This window comes from Haemaphysalis longicornis, unplaced genomic scaffold, assembly GCF_048455015.1.
Source record: "Haemaphysalis longicornis isolate Haplotype H1 unplaced genomic scaffold, Haemaphysalis longicornis Haplotype H1 scaffold_12, whole genome shotgun sequence".
Lineage (NCBI taxonomy): Eukaryota > Metazoa > Arthropoda > Arachnida > Ixodida > Ixodidae > Haemaphysalis > Haemaphysalis longicornis.
In genome coordinates this window covers 85,098,366-85,114,275 of record NW_027526225.1, presented here as the reverse complement: position 1 = coordinate 85,114,275, position 15,910 = coordinate 85,098,366, and the positions used below count along the sequence as shown (strand labels likewise).

Below are 15,910 nucleotides of genomic sequence, written 5' to 3'. Positions count from 1 at the left end.
TGGCTCAGTGGCTAAGGCGTTGTGCTGCTGAGCACGAGGACGCGGTATCGATTCCCGGCTGGGGCCGCTTTTCTGATGGAAGCGAAAAGCATGAACGCCTGCGTGTTCGAGATTTCGGCGCACGTTAAAGATGCCCACATGGTCAAAAATTAATCCAAAACCCTCCACTACGGCGCGCCTCGTTGCCTGTGAAGCGTCGGCACGTTGAACCCCCACAAACAATCAATCAGTAGATCTTTCTTGCTTGAGAGAGTAATGTACCATTGTGCAGCGCTCTTTGTCACTTCAAGGTTCTTTCATAGCAGCCCTGGCATTCTTTCGCTGAGTGCTTCCCAACGATGCAGCGCCGGTGTTTCTGAACCGCCCCCTCATCACCATCCTGGAGCAACTGGGTGTTCCCGGCCGAGTGTTCCTGGGCCTGCAGCAGAACATGGTGCTGCAGCTGTGCGACGCCTTCGTCAGCAACGAGACGGCGCTGAACGTGCTCTGCACCTACACCAACGCCAGCCTGCCCTTCCTCAAGCTGCACCTTCGAGGGATGGCCCTCAGTAGGGAGCCCTTCACCCGCTCCTTGCTGCTGGCCGTCTACAAGAGCATGATAGGCGAGTTAACGAGTTAACCCAACCCTAGCCCGCTGGAAAACAAAAAAAGAATTCCTCGCGTATTGCTTGCACATTTTATGCAGGAAAGGCTGCACCAAAGCTACTCCTCAAGCACATACGATGTAGACAGAAAAAGCGTATATTTAGCAAGTAGAATACACTGATAGCAAGGCGAAAGTCGCAATTCACTGAGTGTCACTGCTCTCGCTAGAGCTATCACTTGAGCCGCAGTCCTCACTGTTGTACACAAGGTCATCTTCATCGCACAACGCGCATTGTTGTGCTGCACTAATGGAAAAACCCCGCGTATTATCGCACCCCTACTTTGCCACTGAAATTTCCGAATTTTTTGGTGCGGGTTATACGCGCGAAAATGCGATATTTTTCACTTGATATCTCTGAAATTTGGGTGGGCGTTCTTTCGGAGCTTTACGGTAACACAAAAATTTTGTGTGAGTACTACGCTCAGAGGCTGAGCGCTGAGGGCAGAGTTGCTGTGCCCTGGATAACCAGACTAGCACTGTCAGTCCTGCCAACGTGGCAATGTTTTAGCAAAACGGCAAAATTTCGCCCATCTTGGCTTGTTATGCGAGCAAGTATGGGGTCTGGAACTTCCCCCCGCTCTCTTCCAGTCGGCCTGCAGGAGAAGAGCCGCATAGCCATTCCTGTGGACAGTGGCCGCAACATGCTGGGTGTCCTGGACGAAACGGGGACCCTCGAGTACGGCCAGGTGTTCGTTCAGTACACGGCCATGGGCGCACGCCATGGTGTCGGCGCTTGCCAGAACGGTGCCGGTGACACTTCGGTGTCCAACACCAAGGTCCTCACAGGTATGTTCCTAACATCAAGCTTTCCCTATACAAGGTACAGTTGAGTGTTCCATATGAAGGGTTGGGGCTTTGCCCTCGGCGACGGATACCATATTCATTCGGTTATAAGGCAGTCACGATTATCACGCGAGGGTGCAGTTTGGAGGGAAAAAAAATCGCCATATAATATATATATACTGAGCTTCGAAGATAAGGTGGGGTATGACTTTGAGACTATAGATTTTGGGAAAAAACCTCGTCCTATATTCGAATAAATACGGTAGTTTGAGGAGCAGTGTGGGGTTAGCTTGGGGTTATTGGGTCCATGTCGTAAGGGTCGAACATTTTTTGGACACAGTTTAGTCTCCTGCAGTTGAAGAGCCACTGTAGCTGGACGTAAATAGCAGATGGACGCATTTTCATTTCGAGTTAAAAAGTTCTGATTTTTTAATCTCACCATCTGCGCATCTTGTACCTTGTAGTAGCTACCTTTTTGCAAGATACTTAAACCTCCCTTTTTATCCAAATGTGTTTAACATTGCGTTGATTTTCATTTTATTTCATTTCATTTATTATACCCTTAAAGGCCCGAAGGCATTACATAAGGGGAGGGTCGCGAAACATTGTTTACAAAAATACAAATGAACCAAGATATTGTTAAAAACACAAAAACACACAAAAACAAAAGTTCAAAAGCACCAGAGTTCAAACGATTGGCTAAGTTAGGAACATCGCAAAATAAGTGTGACACAATTTTACAGAGTTAACAATAGGTAGAAGAAGCAAACACTGATTAGGTTCAACAATACATATTACACAAAATATGTGTTACAGCAGTAGAACTTGAAGGTTATCTTGGGTGATAATATTTTCTTCTAGTTTATCTCTAAAACGTTTATTATCAGTGCATGTGACGATGTCGTCGGGCAACGCGTGCCATAGTGATACAGCGTTAGGAAAAAAAAGATAAGCTAAATGCTGATGTACTGCCGGTAATGGGGGCTATAGGACGACTGTGATTTAAACGGGATGAAATTCTGTAAGGTGGCCTCAGTAAAGAGTGCCTAGATTGTGGCCAGTGAAAGAATTTGTGGATGAGGCATAAGCGGGCAATGATGCGGCGTGAATGAAGAGTTGGGAAAGAGAGGGATAGCTTGAGCGCGGTGACACTGATATGGTTGGAATACTTCGAGGAGATAAAACGAGTGGCACAGTTTTGAATAGCTTCAATCTGAAGGGTTAGATATGTTTGTGATGGATGCCAGATGGCTGAGGCGTATTCCAATTTCGGTCGTACGAAGGTTAGGTAAGCTAGTTTTTTAATTTCAGGAGAAGCAAGTTTTAGATTGCGCTGAAGGTACCCGAGCGTGCGAGAGGCTTTGGAGCAAATGGTATCGATATGCGTTGCCCAACTTAGCGATGAGGTCAAGTGCACGCCGAGGTATTTGTAAGAAGGGACTGAGCTGATTGGAACTGAGTTGATATGATAGGTTTGTTGAGATGTGACATGGTTCTGTGTGAATGACCGTGATTTGCACTTTGTTAAGTTTAATGGCATGTGCCATGTGTTACACCAGAGGGAGATATTGTCTAAATCAGTTTGCAGGGTATTATGATCGTTAGTGGCGGCAATGGTTGTGTACAAAACGCAATCGTCTGCAAGAAGTCGGAGTTTCGATGTGATGTTTAAGGGCAAGTCATTTATATAAATTAAGAAAAGTAGAGGCGATAGACTTGCCTTCTGCGGGACGCCGGATGTTACGTTGGTTAGGTCGGACTCGTGATGATTAGCAGAGGTAAATTGTGTGCGTCCTTTCACAAAGTGTTCGATCCATGACAGTAAGTTACAAGGGATGATTAAGGTAGATAGTTTTGCGAGTAAATGATTATGGCTAACACAGTCGAAGGCTTTTGAGAAGTCTAAAAAGACAGTGTCTACTTGAAGGTTATTGTCCATTTGTTGTAGTAAGTCGTGGGTGAATTATGCTGCATGTGGCAATAATTAGCCTTTTCACAGTGGTGAGCATGAATTATAGGGTCTGGTCGGTTACACCGAACCAGTGCTTTTGATTTTGTTGGTGTTGAGGTTTGAACATTTTTGTTTTTTTAAGTAAGGCTCTTGGAACAGCCCTGTATAATATAGCAACACAACCATGTGCACGTATAACTTCTGGAATAGTGCCATCGGGTAACTGGAAAACTGAAATTTGTAATTGAAAATTGAAATTGCCCCCACAAAGCACGGTAGCTTAAAGGAAAAAAATGAAGGCTTGCTTGCACCTGGAATTCAGTGAAATGCCCGAAAAGTTGAGGCGTACCCACTTCGAGGCAACTCTTTTCGGGAATTGGCCACTTTTTTTTTATACCCCCCAAATTTTATCTGCCAATGAGCAAACTTTTCTCTGCCGGACGCGATGTTTTCACACCCTCACAAAAGCAGAAATGGGCCCATCGTGACCACCAGCAGTTTGGTGGCAGCAAAAAATCCGGGGCCATCCCAACTAAAGTGAAACCTGGGTAGGGGCGAAGCATGCAGTGTATAAATGTATTCGTGGCACCTTGGCGTTTTTGCCAACGGAGATGAAGCCGTTGGGGGGTAGAGGTGTACAGCTTTGCTGTAAAAGTCTCATGTCTTTGAAGCACGAAGCTCTCTAGTGCGAGGTGTAAGCGAGTGTCCCGGAGTTTTTTTTTTATACTCTGTGACAACTTTTTAGAACGGCACCGGAAGTTGCCACTGTGCCTTATCACCATAGCCAGATGTTTCTCCGCGCGGCGCAAGTAGGGCGTTAGGGGGAATATTTTGAACATGGTGTGAGCCGTTCCCGTGATTTTTTGGACTTAATATGCTTATAAACGACTCCAGTGACAAACAAACTGCGTGAGACAAGGCAGACGATATCACACATTCATAGCAAAGCCCTTTCAAAACGCGCGCGCACTGACGTCACGGGTCCGGCGCTTTGGCGGAGTGATACACTGCACGAGGTGGTGCCGTTCTTGAGTTGTAACCGAGTATAGTATGTGTTACGAATCGCTCCAGTGCGGGGCGTAAACAAGTTTACCGGTCTTTTAGTACCACGACTACATGAGGTGAATGACGATTACGATGACGACAGGAGACGCCAACAGCCCCAGCCCCTAAGGGGCTTCACCCCTAAAACAGCAAAAGGCACAAATTTGTCGGGGAACCAATTAACTGAACCTTTTCCCAGCTAGTACCTTGATACGTGGTTGCGTGCCCCCGCTCTGGTGGGGTGCAGGCACGGTGCTGGTGACCAAGTGCCCCTGCCTCCACCCCGGTGACGTGCGCAAGTTTGAGGCCGTGGACGTGCCGGCCCTGCGCCACATACGGGACTGCATCGTCTTCCCAGCCAAGGGGCCCCGCCCACATCCGAACGAAATGGCCGGTATGCCTGCCCAGTTTATTCTCCGCAGCTGTACTTTGTCATCGATGGAGGGATGGATGAACCACGAGTCGCTCTTCACAACAGGCAGCGGGCGCATGTGTAGATAGTGGAGGGTGATAGCACGCTCCACTGTCACTGTGTTGGAAACAATTTATTTAAAAGTCGAATCTCGTTAATTCGAACTCGAAGTGGCCCGAAAATTTGTTCGAAGTAAAAGAAGTTTGCATTAATGAGACCAATTTAAATACACGCAACTTTGCTGGGACCGCAGCGTCAGTTCGAATAAACTGGAAGTTTGAATTAAGCGAGTTCGAATTAATCAGGTTCGACTGTACTGCATTTTTTAATTGTCAAGTGTTTGTGCTGTCTTAATGCTTGATCACTATGGCCGCAACGCACGTTGTCTTGGGAATATGGTTTCTTGTTCTAAAGTGAATGGGGGTTCGCTTCAAATAATTGTAATAGCTGCAAAAAATTAAAGAAAGGAAGTAGTAGCTGGCCGGTGCTGTGAACGCGGCAGCGCGAACTCAACTGGCCACTTATTTTCACTGCAAGACACTGATTATCTTCATTGACAAAAGCAAAGCAATTCTCAAGATCCAGGTTGGTCATGCCCTTGGCAGTAGCCCAACGAAGATTTTTTAGCAGCGTGTCAAAATTTTGTTCTCATCCAGGCCATTATCGCTTTCATCATCAAATGTTAGCAGGATATCAGTCTGGTAGGGGGTGTGAGAAGTTGTGAAAACAGCCTATGTGGCAGCCTAACATGCCCATTAACTGTACTACGATGGCCCCTGCTACTGTTAATGGTATGTTTCGAGGTCTAATGACATCAACCGTTGACATTGCTTGGCCCGTGGTTAGGCTCATCATTGGAGTCACTAACACTGACTACAAGCTTAGCAAACGTGCCTATTTAGGTGGAATGGCCAATATTGATGCCACTTAGTTGCTTTCAGGAGCCCACAGCCACCTCACGATGTCAAAACACTCACTTGGGAGGGGATTGGCCGTTGGTGGTGACTGTAGCCATTGGTGGGTCATGGCTCATTCACCAATTTCTGTTGGCAGCGACGTCAACGCGCCCGCCCACAGATAAGCTTTCATGACTTAATGAGAAGTTATGCTCATGCATTATTGCATTGTAAAAGGAAGGAAGGAAGGAAGGAAGATAATTAAGATACATGTAAGTTTGTAGAACGAGTGGAACAGCTGTGAAAAGTTATTACTGTATTTACACGATTCTAACGTGCCCTCGATTGTAACGCGCAGGAAAGTTTACTTTAAAACATTTTGAAAAAAAAAAAAAAAGACTGCTGATGGAATTGAATCGTATATTTGAAGGCGTACGTGTACACGGAGGTGTTGCTGGCCACTTCAAAACCACTTTTGACTTTGAGCACGATTGTAATGTGCACACAAATTTAATTTGAAGGTTACTTTAGCAGAAAAAGGTGCGCGTTAGAATTGTGCAAATGCGATACATACTGTACTAGCACCCTCGATTTGTTGTCTCCGGAAAAAAAAAAAAAAAAGTGCAACCTTGCGTACAGGGTCAGACCTGGATGGAGATGAGTACATTGTGATCTGGGAGAAAGACCTCTACTTCCCGGGAGGCAACAGGACGCCTATGACGTTCAGCGACACTTCAGTGGGGGCTCAGTCAACCGGAGACCTGGTCAGTGTTCACTCGTAGACAGACCTGTACTCTGGAGCACAAGCAATCCGCCCCATTTTCCTGCGAACATTTGTTTCTTGTACAGTCAGTGTTAGTATTGTTTGCCAGCAGGCTTCGTAAGATCTTCTATGCCTTGTATCTTGCTGCACAATCTTGAAGGAGCACTGACACGAAAATTTTATGCTTCACTTTTATTGCTTTTATCGATGCTTTAATGGTCTGGCAAACCTGAAACAGCACTTCAAATACTTCAGTGCGTGATAGTTAATTACATTGAACGGCCTGAAAATCATTTGTTTCGAATTCCTGTGCTTTCATCCCGAATGGCGCATGTGACAGAATCCTGGCCTGACCTCACCACTTTGTGCGGATGTCACCGGCACCCGCTTGAAGGGGTGTTGCGCCCACTCGCCGCTCGTAGGGCTGCGTGCGTGAAGTGACGTCACCAGTTTTTGACGAGCGCTGTCGCGTCACTTCTTTTGGCTTCACGGGGTGATGTCACGCTGATGTCCATTTGCTGAGTGCCGCTCCGCGCGCTGCTCCGTTGGCGCAATAAATGAGATCCAATTGAACTATGTTCTTCGCGTCTCAGGGCGCTCATATTTCAGCCAGGGTATTCTGTTGAGTGAAGGAAGCGAACTGTGCAATAATATTAACGCCGAAAATTGCTGTCAGTGCTCCTTTAAAGGGAGGGACCCTGCAACACTTTCCATCGACTACTCACTTTTTTTTTTTTGAGTAAAGTTTATTGTCTCAAGAAAAAGTGATACCTAAAAAAATGCTTTTTTGAGCAATTTTTTGGTCCCGAAGACCCAGGTGCCCTTAATGTCTCCATTATTTGTTCGGCGTTTGCCGTAAAATTGGTATCATTGTTACCAGGACACAACTATCTTTCTGACGAAGCAAGCAAACTTGTGTTTTGTCCTAAGGCCCCTTTAACAACGTTGTGGAATCCTGGAGATCTGTGTTTACTGTGCCAAATAGAGTTTTGTGCAGAGTTCTAGGCAATGTGTAGCTACCAAAGATTGCAATTTCAGATTTAAATGGTTGCAGTGCTGTTATACCAGTGCCACATGTACATGAAAAATGACATTGAGTGGTTAAGGCCTTAAGATACGGAATGACATTATTTGGACGGGCCGTGCTACACACGAAAACGTGAAGGCATTGAGTGTGTTAGGCATGATGGTGATAATGACCAAAAAGAGAACTGCACTCATATTTTAAAAGTTATGAAAAGTTGTAAGTTGTGTTTTTTTTTTTTTTTTTTTTTTTTTAATGGTGTGAGCCGTTTCTAAAAGTGGCTTCAGCAGCTGCCGTCTCCTGCCAGCGGTAGCCAAATTCGAAAAATTCGATATGCGATGTTTTGCTTTGCCGCTGTTTTAGTGATCTTCGTCTTCTTCAGAACTTCGCCACCAAGAGTGCACAAAAAATTGTCTTATTTCAAGGTTCAGCTACATTTCCGCGTCAACACTGGTACTGAGAGTTTCGTTCCCCCCCCCCCCCCCCCTCCCCCTCCCTCATTTACATTTAGTGCACATCGCGTTCGAGAGTAGGCAGATTTATGGCGTTCGTGAAGGCGAATGAGTTGTATGGAACTCCTTAAACCAAAAATGACATTAGAGCGAATGGCATTAGAGATTTTGCTTGTAGCAGCAAATTAATGGCATTAAAACGTAAGGCATTAAGCACTTAATGTCATTTTTCGTGTACGTGTGGCAAGGGTATTAGTTAGCTCCCCATATTGGTTCACTTGTGGACTTTTACAGGCACAAAAGTGTAACCAGTGCCTGCCAGCTCGTGTGGTAATAGGCTTAGCAGGTCGCCAGCTGCGTGTGGCTGGCCACTCGCTGCTAAGGGTCCTTGCTACCTTTGCCAGCCATTTGTGGCCTCTGTACCATACTTACCCGATTCTAACGCGCACCCGATTTTCCTGGCAAAAAAATCTAAACAACTTGCACCTCCGATTCTAACGCGCACGGAACTTTGTGACCCAGAAAAACGAATGCGATTTATTTCCCGATGTAATCTCTCGTATTACTCCTTGTCGCTTTCTGCTGACTGCAACATCTCATCCTCGGTGCCGCCAAGCACGTTAGCGATGCCACACTACTGAACGAACAATCAACCATGGTCAATGGGATCGTGGCCCACACCTCGCACGCCCATCCCGTGAGCTTCTCCGGAGGGGCACGCTTCAGCCGACCGCTCGTTTTGAACACATGGAAGCCGCTCGTAAGCCACTCGGGGAAGCGGTGCACCTTCGTTACTGCTGCTGTCATTGCTGTATTAAGCGCGCAAGTGGAACAATTTGACGATTTGTGTGAACGCCGATAGAAAAGCCTAGGTTTCCTGCGTTTGAAACATGGATGGTCCGAAAGTTGGCGCCATCTTGAGATGGCGATGACGATGGGTGGCACAAAATTTCCGCTGTTTCGGCAGTTTCGGTTTCGTATCCGATTATAACGTGCATGCGACTTTTCCGCCTATTTTTTCCGGAAAAAAAGTGCGTGTTAGAATCGGGTGAGTACGGTAAGTGAATGTGCCGACAAGTTCTCTGGAGAAGCTGTCGGATATAAAACGGAACAAACCCCACATTTTGGGAGTATACATGATGGCGCATAACAATTGCTAGCTAACGGTACTTCCCATTGCAGGCATGTGATTATTAAGTAGTGAAGGCATGGAAAGATAACTACAGGTTTAAATTTCTGCAGGTTAGCACACATGTTAGCAATATGCTAAACAAGGGTGATGGAGCAAACGTGCGTGCTCTTTGAATTTGATTATTTAAGTGCCAGCATGCCTTTCTAACATTTAATCAAACTGTTCTATCATTTAGCTTTAATATTGATCACAATTTTTTGAAGGAAGGCAAAGAAACAGTGTTAGTACTTGCAACTGTAGCTCAGAGACTTTTCTTGGTAGTGTGACCATGACTAGTGCCAAGGTGGTTTACAATGGCTTAGTTCCTAGCAATGTCTGGGTTTATTCACTCTGACATTGTCCCAGAAGATGCTAGGTTTTGACAGCAATCTGTCTCAAGTGTAAGTTTGAAATATCCAACCGATTCCTGCGTAGAATTGCTTAAAAGCCTGAATTTGGTGTTTAATGCGCTACCCGGAAATGAATTTGACTCCATCTTGTGGCAAGGATGAAATGTCAACACTAAGCCGTTGTGCTTTTTTTTTTTTTTTTTTAAGAACGAGGACATTATCCAGTTCCTCTGCAAGTACATACTCAACGACAGCGTAGGTATCATGTCTAACGCACACCTGGCCTGGGCCGACCAGCACAGTTGGGGCATCTTCAGCGACGTCTGCCTCAGCCTCGCCCGCAAGATCTCAGTCTGCCTCGACTTCGCAAAGACCGGCATCTCCGAGGCTCTGTCCAAAACGGAAAGGCCGCAGCAGTACCCCGACTTCATGAACAAGCGGGGGGTCAAGGTCAACTACCGGTCCTTGAAAGTTCTGGGGGAGTTGTACCGGCTCAACAAGACTCTCTTCGGCAGCGGTTCTGTTGTGTACACCGCGGGCGATTTCCACCAGGCGCTGTTCGAGTACCCCGGCTGGCAGAGGCATGAGGGCGTCGCGGAGAAGGCAAAGGATATGTATGCCTGGCTGATGTCGCAGATCCTAAACCAGCATGGCATCGAGAGCGAAGCGGAGGTCGTCACGGGCATCATCAACAGCGTCTCCCGGTACAACAAGAGCAAGCAGGACAAGACCAGCGTTGAAACGCTCGTCGCCAAGCAGTACCGCGCACTGGTTGCCACGATGCAGGATCAGTTCCTCGCCGATGTCAACGCTGCATCCCAGGGGGACACAAAGAGGACACTCCTCGAGATGGCATCGGCCTGGTACATGGTGACCTGCAACGACGTGTGGCGCGAGGAGAACAGCCTGGGTCTGCCCTGGTGCATCCCGGACAACCTGCTGCTCCTCCTGAGGGAGCGGAGTGGTGGCTTGCTGTTGGAGAGGCCGCCAACGCAGAGTCTGTTGGTCGAGAAGATAGACTCGCACTGCGCCAACGGTTCGTCGCAGGACGTTGCCTTCGACCTTCTGTGCCAGTGGGCTCAGAATGAAGAGTTGCTGCGGGCGAGCGTCTTGAGGGAGTCCCAGGTGTGCGAGTCGTGCTTCAGGCGTGCTTTCGAGCAGTACGTCTCCAACGAGTGTGCAGAGTCAGCGGGAGGGTATGTGTCGGGCTTCCTGAGGTACCTCACCACCGTCCCGACGGCGCTCCCAGTGTGCCCTGGGTGCAGCTCGGCGTCCCGCCAGGTGCACGTGCTGACGCTGGCCGCCCTGCACTGCTACTCGCGGCTGGTCATCTCCCGGGATGTCTGCTGCTTCGGCCTGCCGTGCGACGTGGACCACGACTGGGCGCAGGAGATCCAGGAGTCCGAGCCAATCCGCATCAATGTAAGTTGGTGGTGACGCTTTGCGTGTTTTTTTGGGTGACCATAGTTGGCTGTGCTGTGACCGTGGTTTGTGAAAGTGCACCGAGCTTTGTGTTCACGCGTTTTTTGGATCAGGAGCTACAGCCGAACCCCGTTTTAATGAAGTAGTATCGCGACAGCAAATTAGTTCGTTATATCCGTTATTCGTTCTAACAGTAGAGGTAAAAATCGGCTCGAACGTATTGAAGATCTGGCTCGCACAAAAATAATTCATACAAAAATGCATTTTTGTTTAAGCCTTGAATCCACTATAAACATTGCAACCCTTACCTTTCTCCTTGTTGCATTTCAACCTCAATGAACCGGGACATGAGTACGTGAAATCACAACAGAACAGAGTTCACTTGACAAAACAAGCCTGCGTCTGTATTTATTTGATGAAGGATGTGATCTTCGTCTGGTGGCTCCTGACAGCACTTGAGTAGGATGAAGTTTTCCACAGTGTCCACGAACAAAAGGGCCTTTATACTTCTGCAGTTTTGGATGACGGGTTTTTTTTTTTTTTTTTTCATGTAGCTTCTAACACTCCTGGTTAAATATTTCTTCGTTATATCCGACATCGCGTGTGGCTATCACGGTTTCAGTTTCGTTATAAAAGAATAAGTGTCATTGAAATGAAGCGTGGCCAACCAAAGTTTGTATTTAGTTCTCTATAGCCTATAATTCGCTATATTGATGTTCGTTATAATGAGGTTCGACTGTGTATTCAAAAGCTGCCAATGGTTACGCACCTCGGCATATCATCAAATGCTGCTATGTATTGGGCGCTCAAAACTGAAATTGATCCAAAAGCAAAATGGTGCTGTATTTTCAGAAATACACAATGCAAAATACAGTAAAACCTCATTACAAGGACCCTAGAAACATGTCTGTTGTAACCAGCGTCTCTTGTAGCGATGCTGCTGACATAGCGAACATATGAAACCCAACCAAACTGTTTTCACTCAAATGTCTTTTATAACCAAATGCCTTTTGTTACGAGGTTTTGCTCTATAACATTCTTACGCAGTAATATTAACAGTTGGCGTATATAGGCCCTATAAGAACACTATTAAATGTACTGTCAACTTCTAATTTATGCTCATATATAAAGGATGTTACGGCTTTGACACATAGGAAAAAATAGACATTTGCCTAAAGTGTGGCCCCTACGTATCACATTACCTCGATTCAATACGATGCACTGATTGGTTGGTTGGTAGATATTGAGAAGTACTTCTTGTGAATGAGGCACTTGCAGAGGCTGTAGTATTTTCTTAGTTGAACATGGCAAAAAAAACTGTGTGCGTTAACTTGCTTTTAGATGTTAACAAGTTCCCACTTGACTGCGCGAATCTCTAAGGGGGCGGCAAAGCCACGCACGGAGGAGCTCTGCAATGAACGATCTGAACATCGAGGGGTTCAATTGAAGACTGATTTATTGCACGCATAGGTATAGAGTGCAGCAAGTGGGTAAGGGCACAAACATCCAGAAAAGGGAGTCTTGGTGCCTCAAAGGGTGATACCGTATTTTCGCGCATACAACCCACACCAAAAATGCGAAAGTTTCAATGGTAAAGTTGCGGTGCAGCTTCACGGCAATGCGCGTTGTGCTGTGGAGCTCTTGCACAGTACAGTAAAACCTCATTACAGAGACACTCAAGGGACCCAAGAATCGTGTCTCTTGTATGCAATGTTGCTAACATGGCAAACATAGCAAAATCAACCAAATCGTCTTCATTCAAATGTCTCTTATAACCAAGTGTCTCTTGTAACACTGTCTCTTGTAACGAGGTTTTACTGTAACACTGACTAAGCCTTCCATGGCAGCGTTTGCACAAACATACAAGGGCAAGGAACAAAAAACAAGGACGAGCGAACTCTAACAACTGCATTTTATGAGTGAATTGTGATTTCCGCCTTGCAGTCAGTGTATTCTACTTGCTAAATGCTATACGCTTTTTCTGTCTGCATAGTATGTGATGTCTTGTTTGAGCAGTGGCTTTGGTGCAGCCTTTCCTGTATCAAATGTGCGGGCTATACACGATATCTTTTTTTTTTTTTTTCCGGCGGGCTGAAAGTGGGGGTGCGGATTATATGCATGGGTAGGTTATACGCGCGAAAATACGATAGTTGGTGGCAGTTCGTCTGCACATGCACGCACACACAAACACACGTCGTGCGCCCATGCCTCTCCGTGTGTGGCACACAAGTAGCTGGATGCTCTGACACTCGATCGCTGTACATGAACAACAGAGGCCGCCAAAGATGAAAGGGTTTCCTTTTTGATACTCGTCTTGGGTTACTTGATTCAGTGCCACTGAAGCCTTTTTTGACCAGCGCCTAAGCTTTGGAATGCGGGCCGAAAACAAAAGGGATTCTCAGCAGGGTCAGTATGAATGTATTGTTTGTGCACTGGAGCATTCTCATATTATTCCATACCTGCCAGGTTTCCCGAATTTTCCGGAAGACTCCCGAATTTTCATGGTTTTGTACGATTGTACGACCGACACAAAAATCTCCCGAAAACGCACCCATCTTTGGCCAAATCTTTTTCCCAGTGTGGCCACAATGTGAGGGAGGTATACCTGACAATACAACGCGACACCAATTGGCATCGTTATCAGTGAAGTGCTTAAAAAGCGTAGTCGGCCATGTGTAGATGGTGAACCTGTTCGACCCATTGTTAGTTTACTGTTTATAGAAACGCAGCGCCGCTGCCGCCGCTTCCATTTACACACGAGCACGGTTGTTCTGGATGGCGGTTCTGAAGATTTAGCAAGTCTCCAGTGGTGTAGCTTGTTGTTAGCTTAGATGAAACAACAAAACCGTTCAGTTCCTGCTGTTTTGTTTGCACTTGCAGTACTATTTCCAGGACTTTCTGAAAAGGGCATTGTCAGCCACGTCGAACATTTGAGTGGTCTAGCTTCTTGGTAGTTTGTACGAAGAAACAGTTCATTTCCTGCTATGTGTTAAGCAAATAAAAAAAATGTGTGTAAAGTTGTAGCTACTTTCTGTTGTAGCTACTGTTGTAGCTAATTCTGTTGTAGCTACTACCCCCCCCCCCCCCCTCCTTCCCCGAGTAAGATCTCCCTAATGCCATCCCGGCAAACCTGGCAGGTATGTTATTCTGCTTGACGTTTAAAGGAGCCATGAAGAGAAAACACAAGTTTGGTTCATTCGAAAGATTGCCTCGTTAGAACCATAACGACACCACTTATAACGCAAACTTCGCTCAAATAAGCTACATAATTAGGAAAAACGGGAATGGTCATGCGACCCACCAGCTCATTTCCCGCAACAGAACCTATGCCGTCACATGGGCTAAGCTCTGCGATTGGCGGAGGCCGGCAAAAGCAAACGCATGTTAGGCAGGGCTTACAGTTTGCATAGCGAGCTAAATGCCCGTGAAACATACTGCACATTCTTTTTATGACAAAGAACGGTGGAGTAAACGGTTGAAGTTCCGAACGAACTTGCAAGCGTGTGCGCCAATGCGTACGAAACAACCGCCTGGCCGAGCTCGACATCTCGCCGTCGCGCAGACGAATTTTCGGGTTCGAGGCGCTCTGACCTTGGAGGAAAAATGCCGTAAACACCGCGCATTGACGCTCGTATCTTTCTGGTCGAAGCAGAGAGCTCGCGCGAACGGCTTTCCATACACTACACCGGCCAACTGGCATAAGCGATACTGCTACTGAAGTTGAACTATTATTAACCGTAATAAAAATACGGCACATACGTACCAGTCTGTATTCGTCCGTGGTGACGGCGCTGACGAGGCAGCGGTGCCGACGGCAGGGCGTTCGTCTGTTGTGGCTATCGCGGAATGGTCGCTTTCCCGTCCACCGCGTATCCCACAACTCTTGCCGCTCGTGCACTTAGAAGCGTTGAGCGTTCAAGTGGTGTGAGGTTGTTAAATGCAAGCCGGAGCTCCTCGGCGAGAGTTTTGTTCTCCGGATCAGGCGATTCCATGACTAGGGCTGCGGGTGCAAGGTTTTACTAGCATTTTTAAAATGGCCGCCATCTCGGTCGACTCCCGCGTGTGGGTGCTATATGGAGTCGACATACTAAGTATCTGTTTCATGGACCGGCCCGTGTGACACCATTGCTCACGTCACCAAATGTGCAATTTTAGCGGGAGATTTAAAATTTTGGCTTAAATTGCCTTATTTCTCAGTGAATAAAGCATCATTTGCTTCCGGGAAAGCGCTTGGGGTACTATGAAACACCTAATCTTTCGAATAAAACAAACTTTTGTTTTCTCTTCATGGCTCCTTTAAGGTGGGACGCAAGGATTGGGTAGCGAAAATCGCCAAAAAATCAATTTTTGGAAACTGTCTGCTTTTGCTTGCAGAACTCTTATTCTATGCTGTATAAAAATATTGTGCCGGAAAAAAAGGCGGCTTGTAAATGGGCTAAAAAAATTATTTTGTCAGCGGAGGCGGAAGTGAAACCGATCGCGATGACCTAAAAACACCCATTTTCGCGACGCCACATCAGATTACGGGACAAAAGCCCAAGAGGTCATTCTCTAGCAAGAACGGCAAGGACTATGCGCATCTCGTGCCTTTGAGGGACATCAAGTGCTCCTAAACTTTGAGAGCCGTTTTCTCAAAAGTGCGTTTTAGGCATTCCCTGTTGCTCTGGGTGTCTAGCGACCGAGAAATCAGGGAAAAGTCAGGGAATTGTCAGGACATTTTTCAATCAACTTGTACCAGTCAGGGAAAACCACTTCGGGGCCTGCCCACACAGTTTTAGAATAGGGGAAACCAGTGTTGGAGGCCCCCCAAGAAGTTACCGAATGCAACATGTTCGCCTGCGATGAAAGCGTGAACCACATGAAATGTTTTCTGGTTTTTCTGCAAGCGAAAACGCGCCGCGCACGCCAGAGGCGCACTGACGCTGCCGCGGAAACCACCCGCAGGGTGCGTGCTGAGCGGCAGGCACCAGCACATGGCCGCGGGACCGGCCGCGGA

General features: G+C 46.8%; 1 protein-coding gene across 1 annotated transcript in view; it reads left to right on the top strand.

The window, feature by feature from the left end:
- Positions 1-15,910, top strand: part of LOC144162911 (uncharacterized) — a 42,604-nt gene that overhangs the window by 22,395 nt on the left and 4,299 nt on the right. Inside the window, exons 5-9 of the mRNA XM_077693631.1 lie at positions 345-602; positions 1,235-1,432; positions 4,672-4,818; positions 6,372-6,496; positions 9,700-10,914. Of these exons, the coding sequence (XP_077549757.1) occupies positions 345-602; positions 1,235-1,432; positions 4,672-4,818; positions 6,372-6,496; positions 9,700-10,914 (1,943 nt within the window). The remainder of the gene's footprint in view (positions 1-344; positions 603-1,234; positions 1,433-4,671; positions 4,819-6,371; positions 6,497-9,699; positions 10,915-15,910) is intronic.